Source organism: Girardinichthys multiradiatus, chromosome 10 (genome assembly GCF_021462225.1).
Source record: "Girardinichthys multiradiatus isolate DD_20200921_A chromosome 10, DD_fGirMul_XY1, whole genome shotgun sequence".
Classification (NCBI taxonomy): Eukaryota; Metazoa; Chordata; class Actinopteri; order Cyprinodontiformes; family Goodeidae; genus Girardinichthys; species Girardinichthys multiradiatus.
In genome coordinates this window covers 16,784,166-16,806,460 of record NC_061803.1, presented here as the reverse complement: position 1 = coordinate 16,806,460, position 22,295 = coordinate 16,784,166, and the positions used below count along the sequence as shown (strand labels likewise).

General features: G+C 39.2%; 1 protein-coding gene across 2 annotated transcripts in view; it reads left to right on the top strand.

Annotated features, from left to right (window-relative positions):
• Window positions 1-22,295, top strand: part of ttyh2 (tweety family member 2) — a 105,954-nt gene that overhangs the window by 7,134 nt on the left and 76,525 nt on the right. For both annotated transcript variants that reach the window (XM_047377819.1, XM_047377820.1), the window contains exon 2: window positions 19,478-19,650. In XM_047377819.1, the coding sequence (XP_047233775.1) occupies window positions 19,478-19,650 (173 nt within the window). The remainder of the gene's footprint in view (window positions 1-19,477; window positions 19,651-22,295) is intronic.

Below are 22,295 nucleotides of genomic sequence, written 5' to 3'. Positions count from 1 at the left end.
AAGAGTCTGTGACCGGGGTGGGAGGGATCAGCCAGAATCTTCCCTGCCCGCTTCAGGGTCCTGGAGGTGTACAGTTTCTGGAGTGACAGTAGACTGCAGCCAATCACCTTCTCAGCAGACCGAATGACACGCTGCAGCCTGCCCTTATCCTTGGCTGTAGCAGCGGCGTACCAGATGGTGATGGAGGAGGTGAGGATGGACTCAATGATGGCTGTGTAGAAGTGCACCATCATAGTCTTTGGCAGGTTGAATTTCTTCAGCTGCCACAGGAAGAACATCCTCTGCTGGGCTTTCTTGATGAGGGAGCTGATGTTTGGCTCCCACTTGAGATCCTGGGAGATGATGGTTCCCAGGAAGCGGAAAGATTCCACAGTGTCAATTGTGGAGTCACAGAGGGTGATGGGGGCAGGTGGTGCTGGGTTCTGCCTGAAGTTCACAACCATCTCCACTGTCTTTAGAGCGTTGAGCTCAAGGTTGTTCTGGCTGCACCAGTCCAACAGATGGTCCACCTCCCATCTGTACGCGGACTCATCACCATCAGAGATGAGTCCGATCAGGGTGGTGTCGTCCGCAAACTTCAGAAGCTTGACAGACAGGTGACTGGAGGTGCAGCTGTTGGTGTACAGGGAGAAGAGCAGAGGAGAGAGAACACAGCCTTGGGGGGAACCGGTGCTGATGGTCAGGGAGTCAGAGACGTGCTTCCCCAGCCTCACGCGCTGCTTCCTGTCAGACAGGAAGTCAGTGATCCACCTGCAGGTGGAGTCGGGCACGCTCAGCTGGGAGAGCTTCTCCTGTAGCAGAACTGGGACGATGGTGTTGAAGGCAGAGCTGAAATCCACAAACAGGATCCTGGCATAGGTTCCTGTGGAGTCCAGGTGCCGGAGGATGGAGTGAAGGGCTAAGTTGACTGCATAATCTACAGACCTGTTGGCTCTGTAGGCAAACTGCAGGGGGTCCAGGAGGGGGTCGGTGATGTCTTTTAGGTGTGAGAGCACAAGGCGCTCAAAGAACTTCATCACCACAGAGGTCAGGGCGACGGGTCTGAAGTCATTAAGCCCTGTGGTCCTTGGCTTCTTGGGAACAGGGACGATGATCCTGATCAGCGCAGTGCTTCAGGCTGGCTGGTGAGACAGAATCCGGACCAGCAGCTTTCCGGGGGTTCTGTCTCCTGAAGAGTTTGTTGACGTCCCTCTCCTGGATGGAAAGAGCCGTCCTCGGCGTGGGTAGGGGGCTGGTGGGGGGGAACTTCAGGGTGGGGGTTGGAGGTGCCAAGGCCCCTCTTGAGGTTGGGGAGGTGGGGGTGGTGGATTGTGGCTGCAGCTGTTGGGGGGCGTCGTGGGGGATGGTTGCAGGACTGTCCCTTTGTCTTTCAAAGCGGCAGTAGAACTCGTTCAGGTCGTTGGCGAGGCGTCGGTCGTTGATGGAGTGGGGGGCTTTCGGCTTGTAGTTGGTGATTTGCTTGAGCCCTTTCCAGACAGACGCAGAGTCGTTGGCTGAGAACTGGTTTTGGAGCTTCTCAGAGTACAGTCGTTTGGCCTCTTTCACTGCCTTGCCAAACTTGTACTTTGCCTCTCTGTATATGTCTTTGTCCCCACTCCTGAAGGCCTCTTCCTTATCCAGTCTTAACCTTCTGAGTTTAGCTGTGAACCAGGGTTTGTCGTTGTTGTAACTCACCCTGGTGCATGATGGTACACAGCTGTCCTCACAGAAGCTGATGTAGGAAGTCACAGCCTCTGTGTACTCGTCCAAACTGTTGGTAGTAGTCCTGAACACATCCCAGTCTGTACAGCCTAAACACGCCTGGAGATTCTCCACAGCCTCACTGCTCCACTTCCTTGTCGTCCTCACAACAGGTTTGCAGAGCTTTAGTTTCTGCCTGTATGCAGGAATCAGGTGGACTATGATGTGGTCGGATTGGCCCAGTGCAGCACGTGGGACGGCGTGATAAGCGTCTCTGATGGTGGTGTAACAGTGATCCAGAATGTTGTCCTCTCTGGTCGGACATTTTATAAACTGTCTATATTTGGGGAGTTCGTGGGTCAGATTACCTTTGTTAAAGTCGCCAACGACGATTACTAAGGAGTCCGGGTTGGTCCGCTCCACACTCAGTATCTGGTCGGCGAGCATGCGCTGTATGACCTGCACGTTAGCTTGCGGCGGGATGTAAACACCGACCAGGATGAACGAAGCGAACTCACGGGGGGAATAGAAAGGCTTACAGTTTATGATGAAGGATTCCAGGTCTGGAGAACAGTGCTGCTGAATCACTGTCACGTTATTGCACCAACCACTGTTGAGGTAAAAACAGATTCCTCCACCTTTCGCTTTGCCGGAGAGTTCCGTGTCTCTGTCTGCTCTGTAGAGCTGGAATCCTGCCAGCTGCAGCGCAGAGTCCGGTATCAATCCACACAGCCACGTCTCCGTGAAGCACAAAACTGCCGATGAATAAAAGTCCCTGTTTTTCCCCAACAACAGTTGTAGTTCCTCAATTTTGTTGGGAAGTGAGCGCACGTTAGAGAGAAATATTCCAGGTAACGTGTTCATAGTCCACGCTGGCGAAGACGTACCAGCACCCCAGCCCGTTTCCCTCTCTTCCGGCGTTTCATCGCGTGAACAAAGGTGAGCGCACCTTTGACCAGAATGTCCAAAAATTCCAGAGCAGTAGGCAGAAAAGTTGGAAATAACTCCTCTGGTGTAGTAGCCCTGATGTTCATGAGTTCTTCTCTGGTGAGAGAGCTCCGGGTACCATCACAGAAGACCGTTTTAAAGCAAAAAACAAAACAAAACAATGCGCAACAACACGCCGAGGCGACCATCTGCGACGCCATCTTGACGGCGAATAACAATAACAATACTTGAAACTTGCTCTCTTAAATGTGATTTAGCTTCAGATATTTTGCAAATGTAATAGAAACATACTAAGACTTATGGCGATACATGCAGAAAAGGTGGTTCTACAAAGTATTGAATTAGTAGGGGCTGAATTCATAAGCATGCCACAGATTCAAGGATATGATTTGCAAAGAATGTTGAAACCCATATACAGGTCCTTCTCAAAAAATTAGCATATTGTGATAAAGTTCATTATTTTCCATAATGTCATAATGAAAATTTAACATTCATATATTTTAGATTCATTGCACACTAACTGAAATATTTCAGGTCTTTTATTGTCTTAATACGGATGATTGTGGCATACAGCTCATGAAAACCCAAAATTCCTATCTCACAAAATTAGCATATTTCATCTGACCAATTAAAGAAAAGTGTTTTTAATACAAAAAACGTCAACCTTCAAATAATCATGTACAGTTATGCACTCAATACTTGGTCGGGAATCCTTTGGCAGAACTGACTGCTTCAATGCGGCGTGGCATGGAGGCAATCAGCCTGTGGCACTGCTGAGGTCTTATGGAGGCCCAGGATGCTTCGATAGCGGCCTTTAGCTCATCCAGAGTGTTGGGTCTTGAGTCTCTCAACGTTCTCTTCACAATATCCCACAGATTCTCTATGGGGTTCAGGTTAGGAGAGTTGGCAGGCCAATTGAGCACCGTGATACCATGGTCAGTAAACCATTTACCAGTGGTTTTGGCACTGTGAGCAGGTGCCAGGTTGTGCTGAAAAATGAAATCTTCATCTCCATAAAGCTTTTCAGCAGATGGAAGCATGAAGTGCTCCAAAATCTCCTGATAGCTAGCTGCATTGACCCTGCCCTTGATAAAACACAGTGGACCAACATCAGCAGCTGACACGGCACCCCAGACCATCACTGACTGTGGGTACTTGACACTGGACTTCTGGCATTTTGGCATTTCCTTCTCCCCAGTCTTCCTCCAGACTCTGGCACCTTGATTTCCGAATGACATGCAGAATTTGCTTTCATCTGAAAAAAGTACTTTGGACCACTGAGCAACAGTCCAGTGCTGCTTCTCTGTAGCCCCGGTCAGGCGCTTCTGCCGCTGTTTCTGGTTCAAAAGTGGCTTGACCTGGGGAATGCGGCACCTGTAGCACATTTCCTGCACACGCCTGTGCACGGTGGCTCTGGATGTTTCTACTCCAGACTCAGTCCACTGCTTCCGCAGGTCCCCCAAGGTCTGGAATCGGCCCTTCTCCACAATCTTCCTCAGGGTCCGGTCAACTCTTCTCGTTGTGCAGCATTTTCTGCAACACTTTTTCCTTCCCACAGACTTCCCACTGAGGTGCCTTGATACAGCACTCTGGGAACAGCCTATTCGTTCAGAAATTTCTTTCTGTGTCTTACCCTCTTGCTTGAGGGTGTCAATAGTGGCCTTCTGGACAGCAGTCAGGTCGGCAGTCTTACCCATGATTGGGGTTTTGAGTGATGAACCAGGCTGGGAGTTTTAAAGGCCTCAGGAATCTTTTGCAGGTGTTTAGAGTTAACTCGTTGATTCAGATGATTAGGTTCATAGCTCGTTTAGAGACCCTTTTAATGATATGCTAATTTTGTGAGATAGGAATTTTGGGTTTTCATGAGCTGTATGCCAAAATCATCCGTATTAAGACAATAAAAGACCTGAAATATTTCAGTCAGTGTGCAATGAATCTAAAATATATGAATGTTAAATTTTCATCATTACATTATAGAAAATAATGAACTTTATCACAATATGCTAATTTTTTGAGAAGGACCTGTATAATTTACCCTCTGTCCCTCAGTTAAGCCCTTTTTGTGTTGTTCATGCACAGAAAATCCCTGTGCTATGTGTTAAACAGTTTTGTTTTTATGACCTGACTTGCATCTTATTGTATACTATTAAACGTGACATTGGTGGTCATTCCATTTTTGTGTTTTTCTCCAAAGTGACTAACTGTAGCCTAGATGAGTTTCTGCATTGTTTATTGGTAAATAATTCAGTGTAATGGAGTCACGCATAATCTTCAACTCACTCGTCTAATGTTGAGTTCATTCTGTTGTACATAAACTGCTGAGTTAAGGTTTGTTTGGCTGCCTGTGTGGATTGTATTGAGCAACTGAGCGATGGCTACAACCCAGAACACATGCTCTGTCAGAGGAATTGTAATTACCCAATTGTAATGTTTGCAAAAGTTCCTGTTTTGGCTTCTATCCATGAAATTTGAAGGAATTTCAGAGGTTAAGGTCCTCCACTGTTCTTTGTCTGACTATGTGTGCATGTGTGTCTAGTTTTTACTCTTTAAGTCAGTGATGTCAGTAATGCAACATCTGCATTCTCTAATTTTTGTCTTCTGACATTAATCAGGGTATTCCCTCTTTTCTTCTACCAGTCACATATTTAGGGGAATTTCATCCTGCTGACTGACCAGTTCTGAAGAAAAAGCAGCTTTGTTTCTAAACCACTCTCATACCATCACACATAAACTGCTGTAGTGGATTATTTGTTGTTCTACAAGTTGTAAGTTTGGTTACTTCAGGAAAACCTAAATCATGTTCGCCGATGATAATTGTTTTGTGCAAAGAATACGTTTCTCTCCCTCTCATGTTTCAATCCCTCTCCACCAGATCTGTCAGATATGGAAATATATTTTTCTGCTTCATCACTTCCAGTGCAGAAGCCTAGAGGATAGAAAGAGGACAAAAAAGGAAAAACGCTTATCCAAAAATAGGATAGAGGCCTAGTTCATTCTGGATTTTTTGTGTGAGTGTGTTGAGGCAGGCATCATGTGTAGGTCAGAAGGTCTGTGTCCATCTGACTTCTCTGTTCTCTCTCCACTTTCTGCTTTGTGAATCAGGCATACATTTTTGCTCATGACAGACCAACAAACCCATTTTATAATGTAACTCTTGGTGCTATTTAAGTAGTTTCTAAAACAAATTAATTGGTGACTTTGTGATTTTTAGTATAGTATTTAACTAATATTGAAGGTCTAGGATGAAGACATTAAGTGGATGGAAACAAAACTTGGTAAAACTGCTGAAGGATCTTATATAAGAATAGTTTCCTGCAATTCAGTGTGAATAAAAATAGTTTAAACTGCTAGGTGTTACATCATCGGATTAAAATATTATTAGCTGCAAATGTCAACGTCTCCAATAAAAACTAATCTCAGTTTAACTGTATTAGTAATTGTTCTAGCTTGGAATAATCTTTGATCTTCAGTTTGTGATTGTCCCCAGAGATTAAAGAGTTTCACATTCAGCTAATACAGATATGTCATGTTAAAATTAACTAATTCATTGTAATGCGAACACATTTGATTGGGTGCAAAAAAGGAGTAGGACAACCTTATTGACCTTTAAAGTCTAGCCTTTCAGCTTCTCCAGATTTTCTGAAGATTTTGCAGTTTTGATTTTTTTTACTGTTTTTTTTGTCCAGTCTTTGTATCTGACCATCAGGGCATGTTTTGTGAGGTGTGCTTATAAAATGAAAGAAGTGGACAAGCAGCAGACAAAATAATCTTAAACAGATTGTGTGTAAGAAGCTGCGGAAAAGGCCCAGCAAAGGGTTGACTTACTTTACTTTAAAGACATATAGAAAAGACACATTAAAGCCACAAACTACAATGTGTTTTATTGAGATTTTGTGTGATAGATGAACACAAAGTAGTGCATAATTGTGATGCAAAAGGAGGATGGTACATTGTTCTTCAACCTTTATTATAAGTAGAAATCCAAAAATAGTGGCGTACACTTGTATTCTCCGATACACATATAGAGTCCAGGGCAACCAATGGAAAGCAATAGTACAACTGCAAACCTACCAAGACATGGTCATCTACCTTAACAAAAAAAAATCCACAGCTCCAATAGAAGAATATTTCAGGAGGCCAAAAATAAGCAATGCCCTCCCGATTTTTATTGAACAGGAACAAGAATAAAGCTGTTGTTGAAACAAGCCATTCAAAGTTAAATTTAAAGTTTTCCATAAGCCATGTGTAGAGCACACAGCAAAGGTGGAAGAAGGGGCTCTGGTCAGACAAGACCAAAACTGAACTGAACATGCAAAACCCTAAGTGTGGTGGAAAACACCCTGAAACCAGTATGGGCATCATGCTGTAGGGATGTAATTTTTACAGTTGGGAAATTGAAAGTGGTAAGAGTTGCAAGGAGCAAAAGTTACACCTTTTAGGACAACAACAACCACTAAACATACAGCCAGAACTGCAATGGAATATGGAAGATCCAAGGATATTTATGTGTTATAATGACCTAGTCAAAGTCATGGTCTAAATCTAATTTAGAATCGGTAGCAATACTTTAAAAATTACACTCACTGATGCTATCCATCCATTCTGACTGAGCTTGTGTCAATTTCCTGAGAAAAAATGGCAAAATGTTTTAGATGAGTACAGCCAGTAGAGACATGCACCAAAAGACTAGCACTTGGAAGTGCAGCGGAAGGTAATGCTGCAAAAATAAAAAAAAGGTTTGAAAAACCATTTATTGTTTTCCTTAAACTATCTGGATCTGACATGAAAATGTTGAATTGTTAAGTGGGTATCATTAGCCTTATGAGTCATTGTAAGCATTTGAATCACTGAAAACAATTAAAAAACTCACTGAGTCCAAAAGAAAACTTTAAAAACTTTCAGCCAGCATAACATCTATTGTAAACAAAACCATTTAATGAAAAAGATCAGCACTGTCCACTATGTGTAAACAATGTTTAATAAAGAGCAGTAAAACCATACTAACCCTTTCACATGCCCCAGATTGTGTCATAAATCTTTCCTCAGACCTGCGACTGGCATAGTTAACATACCTTTACTTGAACTCATGCCTTCTGTACCCAGAACAAAGAAATGTCCACCTCAGACACCACTCTGTAGAAAACTTCTGTCTTGTGATTCATGCAACTTAGAAGGATGTGAGATAAATGAACAACCCACAGATGTATAGTACTATTCAATTAGAGGAGCAAACACACTCTCTTAATATGCTTGATTGTTCTGCCTCAGAGATTTTTCATATTATTATTTTCTGAAGAAAGTTGCTCAGCCGAGTGCGTCCAGACAATCTGGATTTCCAGACTTCTGTTTTGTTTTCTTTCACTTTTGTGTTTTTTTTTGCCTGGATCATCATTTCATTCCCTTTTCTGTATGCTAATGTCAGACCTCCCTCAACCAATTTCAATGATTCCATCAGATCCATTTATGTATCTTTATTTCTCACTAAAGTAAAAATCTGTTTCCTTATTAAATAAAATTAGCATTCCTTTATCGGCAGAATTTCTTCTTCAAGATTTTTTTGATTTACCAACTAATTGCTCAAACTGTGGTAATTTGTTGTACTTTTGCTCAGCCTGCTCGATAGCAAATGGAACATTATTTGTGCCAACAGCTAAAAATCTATTATCCTTTCACCTATCAGCCTCCCTGATTGCAATGGAAATTTACCAACTCCTGTAGCCTCCTCCACAAGAAAATCAATCTTAAATCTGTCACTTCTGATTCCCATGCTCTTTGTCCCACCTCAGCCTCCCTCTGTGTGCATTGATGGCTGGGTAACTCATTGTTAAATCAGCTATTCACCTCAGCTGAGCTTCTCCAGAACAGACTTTTTTTTCTGTGCTTCCTGTTCGAGTCATACATGCATACACAATGCAATCATGATTTTCCCTGTGGCTTTCCACAAGGTCATTAACTCCAATCTGTCTCGATAGTACTCGAAGCCAGTTATCACCACTTGATTAGATAGATTGGAGAGGTCATTACTAATAAGGGATTCTGCAACCCTCATGCTGATCTGATAACATTCAGTCAGACAGTGTTCACACCACTCCATTTTTTGATTATCCACAGTAATGGAGATGTTTATTGCATTTGCTGTAGTAGCTCAGGTCACTGAGAAATTAAGCAGGTCAGATCAACATTTGCCCATTTTTCAAAGCTCCACAAAGTGGGACAAGTAGATTCATGCAGCCACATTCCCCTCCAGTGTAAACAACAATGAAACCTGCTCTTCCCTGGAAGCTGGGGGGTTGGGTTTCCTTTGTTGTGGGGGTGTAGCATCAGCATCATGACCCCTTGACTTCCCTGAGCGAGGGAAGGGTCTCCGGCATCGACGTCAGAGAGGGTATCAAGAAAAAAAAAAAAAAGGGCTTTGTTGCACTCCTGATATGTCAGTGTAAGCATGGTTCACCAAGATTTTTTGGGACAAGAAATAGCTTTTTTTCTAAAGAAACTGAAAAGAAAATCTTCATAAGCTAAAGCGACTAAACAAAGGTCTTGTTTTTTTGTTTATTTTACGTTTTACCGACCAACAGCGCATTGAGTCTATCCAACCAAGGCCTTCTTTTACTTCCAATCTAAGTTCAGTATTTATTATAGATTATAACTATATTCCTTTTGCTTTAAAAGCCAGAATAACAGAACAATTTTTGCTCATTGTTGCTAACTCCCATTAGCAAATACAAGCAGATAATAATGTTTTTGTGTGACTTTCAAATACTGTGGCAATATCTTTTCTTGGGCTGCTAAATTTATAGAAAACATGCAGTTGCAATAGTATCAGTGAATTTTCTGTGATGTCATCTGTGATAGTTAACCCACATGTCCCTAACTCTTCTGTTTTGTGATCACCATTCAGGATTTAGCATATTTTTCTCTAAACGCTGGGATCAGTGGTAGTGAGTGTCCATCCAACAGGCTAAATATACTACTGTCATGCAGAGCCTAAATGAATACCAATAAACTTATAATACCCTATCAAATATGGTATCCAAGGAGCCCTTTGCAATTGGGATATTGTGCATAATGATATTGCGTTGAAACTTATGATTCGATATATTGGGCAGCTCTAATCTTCACTAACAGAAGTTCTACAGTATTTTATGTCCAACTGATTTAATGACATAAAAAGTGCAAAACCAAAAAGTAATTACTTCACCTATTATTACATTTCATACAGTACATGCAGTTGCCTTATTGCATTTTTTACTTTCAAATCCCAGCTTTAGTGGGTGTTCCAATAGATTTACAATAGACAACCACAAGCAAATGGAGCACAGCCTGTAGCCAGCATGAAGTTTACTAAACCTGCCAAACTTTGTAATAATCAACTTACTTCCATGCAAATCATTGCCAAGTCACTATTTCACTGTGTGTCTGTGTAGAAAACTATTTCTGAACTGGTACTCCAGAAGAGTACCAGTATAAACAACGCTGAGAAACCTTATGGACAGAAAACCACTGTTACAATGTCTGTCACAATGTAACAGAAAGGAATTTTGCAGGAACATCACAAGCAATGTTCATTTCCATTAATCATGGTGCAGACTGAGTGTATAAATGCCATTTATCAACATCAAATTATTGAACAATGCACCTGATACCATGTCCATACTAATGCACCAAAAATGTGTCTATTTTTTGTTGGCCTTTCAGCTCTTTTTTTGGTTTTGTTTTTAACTTTAATCACAGTGTAGTTTCAGCCTTAAATATCATTATACATCTATTCTGAGCTCCTGTCTTCAGTGAGTTTTGCTTGGTTGCTTGCAAAAAGTTGATGCCCCTGAATGTAATCTCACCAGCTTTCAGCTGTTCAACTTTTAAGATTTGGTTCTGGATCAAGCTCTTAAAGAAAGACACTGAAATTTATGTTATTAAAGAAAAAAATATCTAAGAATATTCTGTTTCTAAATCCAGTAATGACATAAAATCTAGCTTGCAAAAACTGACTATCATAGAAGAATTTGTAGGTTACCAACTTTGTAAGTGGTCTACCTGTGGGTTCATACCTGATATCTTTTCTTCTTTATTGCTTGCTTTGATGTTACTTTGCAGAAAGCACCAATAGCTTCATTCAGGACAATTCAGTGCACTGTCTATACAAATGTGTTGTACCGAAAAGCTGTGCATTGCAAATGTAACATGCACTCACAAGTCGCTTAATTAGGTACAGCATGACAATAACGGGCCGGACCCCCTTTTGTCTTTAGAATCGCCCTAATACGTAATGGTACCAAAAGCAGTCAGAAACATTGCTAAAAAATGGTTCATATTGACATAATTATATCATGCAGTTTGAAGATTTGATGGTGACACATCTGTTACACTGTAAGGAGATTAAGAGGGTGAGCATCAATACTTAAAGCACAAAGTGTGCCAATAAAATATCCCCCAAACCATTATACCACCAACATCAGTATGAACCATTGATACAAGATAGGATATTTCCATGATTTGATGTTTTTAACTCCAAATTCTGACCTTATAATCTAAAAAACATCCATGCTACATTCAAAGTCATGTTAATCCCTATTTTTCCATATTTTAGGTCTCAGCATTGAGCAGCTCCCATGAGATTGGGTGTTAGCAGTTTACGTAAACAAGTTATTGAACAGGTGTACCTAATGAAGAAGCTTGTAAACGTTGTATAGAGTGGTGGATTTCAAGCTTTGGAAATCCATCATTACCAAGGAATGCATAATATGTTTTTAAAACATAGTAAGAAGGAATGCTGCATCAGGACATCATAAAAGAAATGCCAGGTTTTATATATCTTTAAAGTAGGGTTTATATAAATTTAAAAGTGCTAAACCAGACCAAGTAGAGTACTGTGTTAAAGCCTTTACTGTATTTCAAAAGATTAGGCAGTCATCCACTTGCCCAAGAAGACAAAGTTTTAAATACTATAACAAAAGACTCAGTGTCCTACCATGCAGGGTAGTGGCCATCTAATTGGTATGTCAAAAATATTTCAACAAAGTTTGTAGCTGAATTTGTTATCATCTATCCCTGTTACAATAAGGCCATTCCTTGAACTCTCTTTGAATGACCTGCCATCCGTTCACCCCTAAGATTGTGTGACAAATGCAGAGGACAGCTTGACAGTTCTGTGTGCCGGCTCAGTTGAGTAGGCCGTTCTGGAAAAGGTCCTGGTCCCTGGTATATACAATCAAGTACATCAGTGGAACAAAAAGTGAAGAAGCAAGACAGTGAGTTTAGGCTGTTTCATTAAAATTTGGGTAGAGGTGTTTGCTTCATGGGGATTCAACCTTATATAGTCAGTGAGGGAATTCTGATTATGCAAACATTTTGCTAAAGCACTGCATCAAAGAAAGAAGAATGTTTAACATATATCCTCATTTAGTGGAACAAAAGTTTTAGCAGCCTACTAGACTTTGACATTTAAGGTGGGGTTGCCTCATTCCTCCATGTCTTCTTATCTCAGTAACTGACCTGACACTCATTTAACCTCCTTCATTTTGAAGAAATGTCACTGTCCATTTAAGCCACACACACACACACACACACACACACACACACACACACACACACACACACAGGATATTTATGTAAGTGCCTGGAGACCTTCCCCAACTACGCACAGCTGTCTGCCACCTGCTGTTGGGAAAGACATTTCATATCACTTAGCTTGCATTTAGCACATCTTTAAACTTCTGGACTTCCTCTGTTAGACAACTTACTCCTGCATTTGAAATTCACAGATGCAGATGGATGTGCACACACTGTTTATTTTGCAATTATGCTTCCCAGTCATATAGTTAAAATTGATTTTCAATAGCAACTTAGCATTAAGAATTTACTATTTATGGATTTGTATCTGCCTGACACCAAAACTTTATTCCATACATTTTGTTTTCTGTACAAATGAACAGCATTAATAGCTCTAAATAACAACAAAATAGTATTTTCTACTGTTAATTTATCCCTCATCTATGGTAATAACACGTTTATAGTCAAATAAAACAAGGATTTTTCAGAAATGACCCAAAGTCATAGAGCTGTCTCTCTCTGCAGCACTGGAAATCTACAGTAACAGTAAAATCCTATATGTTTTCAGACTGAAGTATTTACTGAAGAAAAAGAATTACAGCATATGTTGTTTACTCATTTAAAACAAATTTAATTGCTCACCAACTTCAGTTTTTTTGCAGTTCAAAATGAAGTTCCCCACATCACAAAAACATTTCTGCAAGATAATTTTAAAATAAGCAACATCCATGTTTAGCATAATATCAGAAATGGAAACGCTCTTACTTATTGTTAAATTTTCCTTCCTATATTCATATTCATTTTCTATAGCTATGCACAAACCTTAAGAAATGGTTCTGTGATCGGTAATTATGTATTTATATTAGGATGAGAGGGGGAAGTCACATATTGTGTTAACCACAGCAGGGAGCGTGACACAGCTCTGCAAGTAAACAAGATTTAACTGTAATTTTCAAAAGAAAAACAACATGATTACAGAGGTGACATTTTGAACTATTTTTATCATATTCTATTAGTGATTAGCCTGATTACAGTGATTAGTAATATTAACTCTGTGTTTATTTCCTGCAAAGTAGACCTTTAAATGCCAACATTTATTAATCCAGTTCCATAACAGACAGTCATGGTATTGTCAAAAGGATGAAACAAAGCATCTTTGCTTTCATATGTTTCCTCTTATTTGCTGAATTACTACTCCCTGTGGTGGTAACCTGAATGAACATTTGACATTTCTCTGTAGAAACTACAGTATTATTCTTCTTTAGTTAGAAACAACTTCTACACCTGAGAGGGATGTCAGCATGGCCTGTTATCTCCTAGGTTGGTTTGCTCACTGATTGGGAAAAAAAGGTTGAATGTTTAGTTTTTGACCAGTCAAGTAAAATTAGCTGATTCCAGTCACCTACCAATTTTTTTTGTTTATTTAGAGGTTTGCAGCTTATTCTGCTCTTCACAGTGGTGCAGCAATACAGTCTTCATCAAAAATCACTTATTCAGGTCGCATTTTATGGATAAGTGTATAATGCACAGTTTTAAAACATTTTCCCAATCAGCTTTATTGGCCAAGATTAAGTGCACAAACAAGGAATTTGACTTTGGTTTCAAGCACACACAAGCATTAAGTATAAATATATAAACTTAAGAGGAAATAAAAACAGGATTTTATTAAATAAATAGTTCTTTTGACCTATACATCTCATGCATAATAATAATTGACAATGAAGCACAAGAAGCTTGTATTGTAGCTGCACATATTCTACTCAGCACTGAATTTTGTATCTTTCACTTGTATCTTATCACTCTCGCCGTTAAGCTGGACTGTTGACCCTATGTACCTAACAAAATAGAACAAATAATTTGCACAAAGGAAGGAACATAAGAAATAAGTAAGAAACTAAACACAAAGGAATGAATCTATATAGTAAGACCCAAATAACAATAATGAACACAGAGAAATTTACTAAATACGGCAAGGTCTTTTAAACATAAATAAACAAGGAAATGATCGGAAAACCAATACTAATACAAATCAACACACACAAGGATCATGACACATTTAAGATTATAATCTTACTTTTAATCTGACAAATAAGCCTCATCAGAACACATTCCAATTTCCTGAGGTGTACCTGTAGACCAGGTACTCGAAATCCACAAAAAACACAGAATGTATTTGAACCAAAAAAATCCAACAAACTATTGCATATTTTCACAGCAGCACATGATGCAGTAGAGCTTTTAGTGCTCAATGCAGCCATTGTGGTTTGATTCCCAACCTTGGGAGCTTTGCTGCTTGTCTTCTGCCTTTATCTTCCTGCTCATTCCCTGTCTGATTATTGTGAATAAAGGATACTTGTGCCACAAAATACTTAATAAGTATCATATTTCTTTATAATCTAATGAGTAGTTATTTTTCTTTGCATACATAAAAACATGAAGATTCGCTTCCCCAGGACTTCCATTCGGGGTAAATTAGAGCTGTAATGTAATAACTGTGTGAATAAAAACTAATATCTTCTTATGTGTGCTATATTGTTTAATCTTCTATTCATTTTATTGTAACATTGTAGTGTAATACAATTAACCTTCCTGCTGTAAAAGGTCATTTATTATTCATGTTAGAAGCTGTCGTAACATTGCAATCATGTGTCTCTCTACATATAAGAGAGGAGTCACTGGACAGGAAAAAACAAAAGGAACACAGAATCAGCATCAACAATAGCTCTGTCAATGACCTAATCCTAGAAAGAAATGCAAGGAGTGGGAACAGGAATGCTTCCAATGGGAAAGAAGAACAAAATTCCAACATGTTTTAGGACAAATGGAAGAGTCAAAAGGATAAAATTGAGACATTTGTTGTAATTTGGTCAGCCTTCTTGTTGTCCACTGAAGCCCCTCCCAAGTGATATCGTGTATTATCATCACACGTACCAATGTAGTTTCTGTTTTTGTATCCTCTTAGATTTTTTTATTTATCCTCTGGATTCATTTCCTTTGTTTAATGTAACAACAAGTCTTCTTTATTGTGTTAAAATGTCTGTACAAAAGCTATGTTTTAAGTGTCCAACTGGCCGGTCACCATTTTAGCTGAAATCCATCTATTTGTGTTCATCATCCGATTGAAGCATTCCTAATATGAAAAAATGAATCTGAAATAAAAAATATAAGAAGGTCAATAGATTTACAAAAACTTACATTATAATATTTTGTAAACATTAAATACATTCATTTCTGTTGTATCATTACCCAGATTTTCCTATTGGCATACGCATGTAGGAGGTTTTCAATAATCCATCCTTTTATCTATTGTTTATTCTGTGCTTCTGGTATTTTAAGAGAAAGGAGAGAGATTCTCTCTTGGTTAAGTGGTTTTAAATGTGTGTCTATGAATGAGTTAGTGTTTGGCATATTTTTCTGATGGTATTGTAATAGGCCATTACAGGATCACTCTCATTTTATCTCACTGTCCCATCTGTGCCATCACTCTCCCTCTGGCTTTCATCATGCCTCTGATGTGTCCTTGGGGATAATAGATGCCCTCGGGGTTCTTTTCTGACCCAGGTCAGTGTTGCCTCATTAAGGCCTCTTCCTTTGTCTCATTGGTGTGTGTGTTTCTAGAATGTTTTTTTGTTTGTTTACCGAGTATTCAGCACACTAGTTAGTTTCACTTTAAGTCATACAAGCACTGATTTTCTTTGACAGATAGCATCGGTGTGAAAATAAAACGAGGTCTTTAACAGTGACTGGCTTATGTACTGCAAATGCTCTGCTTCTAATGACAGCATTAAAAAAGAGCTGTTTTGATAAACAACCTGTGAATAGGGTGATTTGCAGTGTTTTCTGACACATATGTAGGCCAAACGTTCCATTTCGGATGTTGGTTTCTTGCACATGATTTATGTTTTCCCTACATGGTTTGTGGCACACTGCCAGCAGGATATCCAATGACTATCTTTCAAAAACGGCTGGCTTTTGCTACTCTTTCATAAAGGTCAGATTTGTGGAGCACACAACTAAATACAACATAACAACATTTTCACCCACCTGAGGTGTGGATTTCTGCTGCTCCTCCATAATTGATTTCTTCTTTGAGTAATGAGTCTCTTATTCATCAGTGAGGGAAGAGAACATGGTGGTTTTGTCATGCAGTTTTAATTAAATTTTTTCTGCATTGATGTGCTTGGTATTTGATGAAAATTGTAGAATTATGCAACGTATCCCCTTCAGGGCAAAGTCTCTACAACAGGATTGTAATGGTAGAGAAGAGTGTGTTTGCGGTTGATATTTGGATGATTTAGCTACATCTCTTTGCAGTATAAATACACATTCCCCCTGCACCCTGTAGTGTCTTTGTCCAATCTGCAATGCTGCCTTTTTTGTCTTCACTCTTTCTACTGCCTCACCATTCAGCCTCAGTTTTACCATGAGTTACACACATAAACCCTCCCCCCAATAATTATGTCACCACCGCCTTTGTGATCCTCTGTCCCTTCTTCTGAGGCTGCCCAGATCTCAGAGACTGTCTTTACACTCAGTTAGATCTTCTTCCTGTCTTTCCTGTGTTGTTGCCTCCAGCCTTTTGCATAACCCACCCCCCCTTGTCTACTGAGACTGCAAGAGGAAAAGAACAGTAGAGCCTCTTGAATTAGCGGTGTACACAATAATGGGGGGCGGGGTTTAACATAAGCCAGTTTAGTTTGACCAAATTTATGCTCCTGACTTGTGTTTTTTACAAACAAATTCCTCGCTTTTGGTGACTCAAATTAGCTGAGTTCTATGTCAAATGTTCACCTATTTCAGTTTTTAAAAAAAAATTCACTGGTAACTGAAAGCATTTGTACATTTGCATCAAAAGGATGGATGGATTTATTTAAAATTGTGAACATTTGAATGGATGGATACACACAACATGTAGACAATTGGGCAGAAAATAAAACTTGAAAATACAAAATTTCCTACTATTCCAGACTTTTTTGAAATTGTGCAGAACCCTTGATTTTTTACAGGTCAATAAAAGATAAATAGTGTTTTTTGACTTAATGGAAGGTTGGAGAACTGGTTAGAAGCTTTTTTTGGTTTTGTGGGTAAGTGCATGTGTTTGACCATGTGCAGTCACTGTGTGCATCCGTTTACTGAGTGGGCTCTCCATAATGCATAGGGCTATTAGTTTAGCTCTGGACTACAGAGAAAAATGAACAGTGAGCGAACAAGAACTAATTTAAAAGGTATAAACTGTTCTTGGTCGAATTTTTTCCGTAACCACAGTGAATGTATTTTGTTATCCAAACAATTGTGAATTGATTTTCATGTCCAAATTTTAAGACCAAAAAACATTGGACACACACACACATGTTGATTACTTCTATGGTTTATGTTACCCTTTATTTTTCTAATCAGATATTTCAATTTTGAACTCCGTCCCATTAAGCTGTCCATCGTTCTTTGCACTGCCTGGCTGCAGACAAACCACAAGACAGAAGCAAGGCAGTTTAAACAAGACAGTCACATACTGCCTAATTCAAGTAAATCGTTCTTTGCAATGCCTGGCTGCAGACCATCGGCTAACCTGCATATTATCATGACAAAAACTGCCGGGCACCTTTGAACCGTCCCCTACTTATTCTCCTTATTCAAATAATCTGAGAGTGTCTTTGACACAACCCCCTCTCCCTGACAATCATATTAACCACATGAGCCCCACATCGTCTTCTCACTTGCTATGCTCATTTCACTCACACTCAGGTTATGCTCTCAAATTTAATTCAAAACCCAATTCATACCCAGACACAAGATGAGACAGGGACCTTCTTTTTCTGTCTCTTTGACCCACCTTTATAGACAGGGACATCCATCTGTCAGAGCAAAGCAGTTGCCACATTCACTGTCTAATTGCGTACACTGAGGCGCCATATAGCAACTAATTTGTACAGTTGTACAGTGTAAACAACTCTTATTTATGCCCCTACTTTTGTATTAAGTTTTTATTATTTTATTATTTATTATATTATTACTGTGTCTTATCAACAGACCGAATTCACTCCATTGCTAGCTAGAAAAAAATTGTTTTTCCTCACACAGCATTTTTTCAGAAATTCATAATATTGCATCTCTTTATTCAACTTAATCTCAAGATTGTATAAACTGGTTCTGGTTTCAGTATTATGGGGAATTTTTCAGGTTGCAACTTTGTAGAATCTGAAATAATCCAGCAGACTCTTTTATTCCTGTGTTCTAATCGCATCACTTGGGATGCAGGAGACATGGCATCACAGACAAAGAGCAGATGGCTCAGCATTACAAGGATTTCAGACAAACTAAAAAGGAAGAGGAAGCGTTAAAAAAAGCAAGAGCCTGAAGAAGCCCATCTGCTCACAGATGGATGGTGAATTCATTTGAGGCTGTTACAGTCTTGTTGCTATTTTGGTCACTCCACTCTGTCTTTCACAGGAGGTGGGATGGGGGTTAATGGAGAGATGAGGAGAGAAGCAAATGTAAGCGAAGGTTTCTGTTTCCCAACTGGAGACAGGCTACCAGAATGTATGTAGCTTTGTTATAAGCCGCTGACATAATCTGCCTTGATATGTGTCTTATTAGAAATCATAGTAACTTTGCAGATAAGTTTTTTATTTTATTTGGAGTCCCAGACCACTAGTTCAAATAAGTGAAGAACGCTGAACAGCACAGTGCTGTTTTTTATAGTTCCAATTCAAACTGAGCTAGTTGCAGAACTGAAGGAAAGATGTAAACTGAAATCTTTGGGGGAAGCTTAACTGATTTTATGAAGAAAAAAGTTGTGACATTCACCCTTAAAGGTAAGGGCTTGATGATTGCTGTGCATGTGTGTTTATGTATGTGTGTACGTTTCTGTGGTTCAAGGCTTCTACACCAAAACATTTGTGTTTGTTAGAACCGGTTGTTGATATACATACTCATGGATGTTTTGCGGGCCTTTACATGCAAGCAAGTTTACCTTTTTCAATTCTAAAGAATGATTTCACGACTACAACTGTTTTTAAAGCTCATATTTTGAGACCCAAACATTGTAAACTCCAAATCAGACATAAATACACTTAAATGTAGGAATATCCAGACAAATTGTTGGGCTCTGTGATGCAAAAATGCTTGTAGAAATGTTGCTACATCATGTCATTCCATACATAATATATGATTTCTCTGAGAAATAAATAAATATTAACATCAGTGGGATAAAAGGTTCCCTAAATTACAGAATGACTCCCCCACCCTCTGTTTACCTTTGATTCTAAAGCAAATAATCTCCTTCCCCTTCTCTCCCCTTCAGTCTCTCATATTCCTGGGATGTGTGGCAGCAGCAGGACTTGGCCTTAACCTACTGTGTTTGGCCATCTATCTGAGCTGTCTGTGCTGCTGTCACAAAGACGAAGACGAGGAAACCAAGAAGCCCAACTCCTGCTGTGTCACCTGGTCGGCTGTTGCTGCAGGTCTTATCACATGGTGAGAATATCTGAGCCAGACAAACTGCTTTGACCAACTGTATTTGTTGTGTTTTCATGTCTCAAAGTTTCGTCAGTTAACATGAGCTTTTGTGCTCAAAGAATTAGCAAATTTGTGTGTGTGTTTGGGGGTGGGGGGTGGGGGTGGGGGGTCTTAACTGAAACACTGAGTTCACAGAATTTTTCTTTCTAATTGTCTTTATCTTACATCTGTTCCTTTGCTTAATTATTGTATTTATTCTTATACAGTTTTCCTTTTATAATTTTGCAAATGCTCAAAATTTGGGTCTATTAAGAGACAGTCAGCATCCTTCTTTCTTTCGATGAATTCAGTCTTTGATTTGCCTCTGGAAATTCTCTTTGAACTGTAAGAAATGGTTAATAACATTTCGCTGATAACCCCTACTCTTTGAACATTTTCATAGGACTTGGTTTGGTTTTAAAAAGGTCACAGAATATACTAAAGAATGGAAGTCTGGACTTGTGTTTCATGGCATTTACAAATTGTCAGACTCCAATATTAGGGCTCCAGTGTTGCCCCAATCGTCTTCCATTTACTTCTGTATTTTCCTTTCTCTGACTCTCTGGCTTCACCCGTTCATTTTAGCAAAAGTTATAGAGGGAACTGATGTATTGTTAGAATTGTGCCTTTTTGATTGTTCAATTGTTCAACTGTTTGGCCATGTTCCACTTTGGAGGTATATTCCTGCAATGTTCAATGTGTTTCCAAACTCAATGAGTGATCCAATGAGATAAAAAGAATGATTTTAATATTAAAACATGGATGGATGTTCTTTCTCCCCATAATTGGACAGTCCTAGAAATAATAGTTAAATCTTCAATTTGAAAGTTTGGCATTCTGCCAACATCAGGAGAGCGGGTCTTTTGAGTAGATGGGAGTGCACAAAGTAGATACCTGAATTTGCTTCCAGGACAGAAAAGACTGAACCATCTGACAACCATGCATATCAACTGGTGGGAGATATTAAATTAAAACCGAAGAATTAAATACATTAGTTTTTAAGCTAATTGACAAAGTCACAATGGCATGTGGTTGTGTAAACCACTGATTTATGTCCCTTATTGGTTATGTTTAACCAATATGAGACTTTCTGTCTACTGAAGCTCCCTGTTAAACTCAAACTCAATTAGCCAGACCCATTGCTAGGGATGGGTACCTTTCACATTTGAACCGATAATCAGTACCTCGGAATCGGTGTCGGTATTCATTGCTACCAATTTGCGGTACTTTTGTGTGTGTTTATGTGTTAATAAATGGTAATTAGTTTGATAATAAAATCCTAAAATTTTTCAATTCAACATAGATTAAAACAACATCCAGCAGTTTGTTTTAACATCTCAGTTATTTTAAACATTTCTTCTCCCAGACGGCTGGCTGCAGACGACAAGTCGCTAATGGATGCAGGCGTGCTAACGGTGTCAAATTCAGGAGTTGTAGCCGTAGATCTGAGGCTGTTGAAAATTGTGCACTCTTCAGCCTTCATAAAAATCCTGTGCTTAACCAGGTGTATCCTCAGATTAGAAGTATTAGAAACGTAATCTGCATCACATTTTGAAAGTAGAGCCTTGTTTTTGAGGGCTTTCTATCAGACATGCTTTGTTAACTGTAGCAGCGGCTACTGACGTATTTATTACGCTCTTGTGCGTGCAATGCTGTGTTCATGTCCAGCATGGAAAATTGTCCACTCTTCCACTCCCTCCATGCCACAATGATGTGTTTAGGTACCAAAACATGGCAACATTTGATTTTACATGAATAGGTACTTGGTAGTTCCAACGGAATGAGGTTGGTATCTATAGAAGTACCGAATTTCGGTACCTATCCCTACTCAATGCTGCTTACAAAAAACATATATAAGGTTTATAGCACAGACTAAATAGACCTCATAAATCACATTACTAAAAAATTATATTTTATTTTGTGACATTTTTGTTACATTGGGCATTTGTGATAAATATATTTAGTATCTGAACATAAATCACCTTGACACGTTATTAGATTGGTAACATTTCATCAAATTTCATACGTAAGGACAAAGGGAAATAAGTATCATAATATGAATACGTTTTAGCAACCTTAACCCCTAACCCTTTTTGGGAAGCTTTTGATGTTAAAGATATTTTTCACCAATAAAACCATAATAATAAAAATCCTTGTATGCTAGATTAAATGCTAGATGTAAAAGAAACGCTATTAATCTTTTAACACTTAGTGTCATATATTTATGCAGTGGTTTTTGCCTTTAAAATTTCCTAGTAGCTGCTGTTCACGCCAAGTGAACCAGTATTCATTATGTGTAGTTTAATTATTTATGTTAGCTACTTAAAATGGAGAGTGTCCCAAATGCGCCACTCTTATCCTCTTTGAAGATGCATATTCTAAAATCCTAAATTAGAAGTTTTAAAATAAAGCCTAAAACCCAAAGTAACTCAGCACAGATTAAGTTGCATGGAGCCAAAATGCATGTTATCTGCTTAGTCATCTTCACTTTGGTCCATTTTGTCAGATTTTTTGGAGAAAACTGGGTTCTTGGCAATTTACGAACATTCTCCCATATTGTGAGAAATTTTCTGAAAGGGAGGACAAGGAAGGCATTAATCAGAGAAGCAGCTAAAAGACTCATG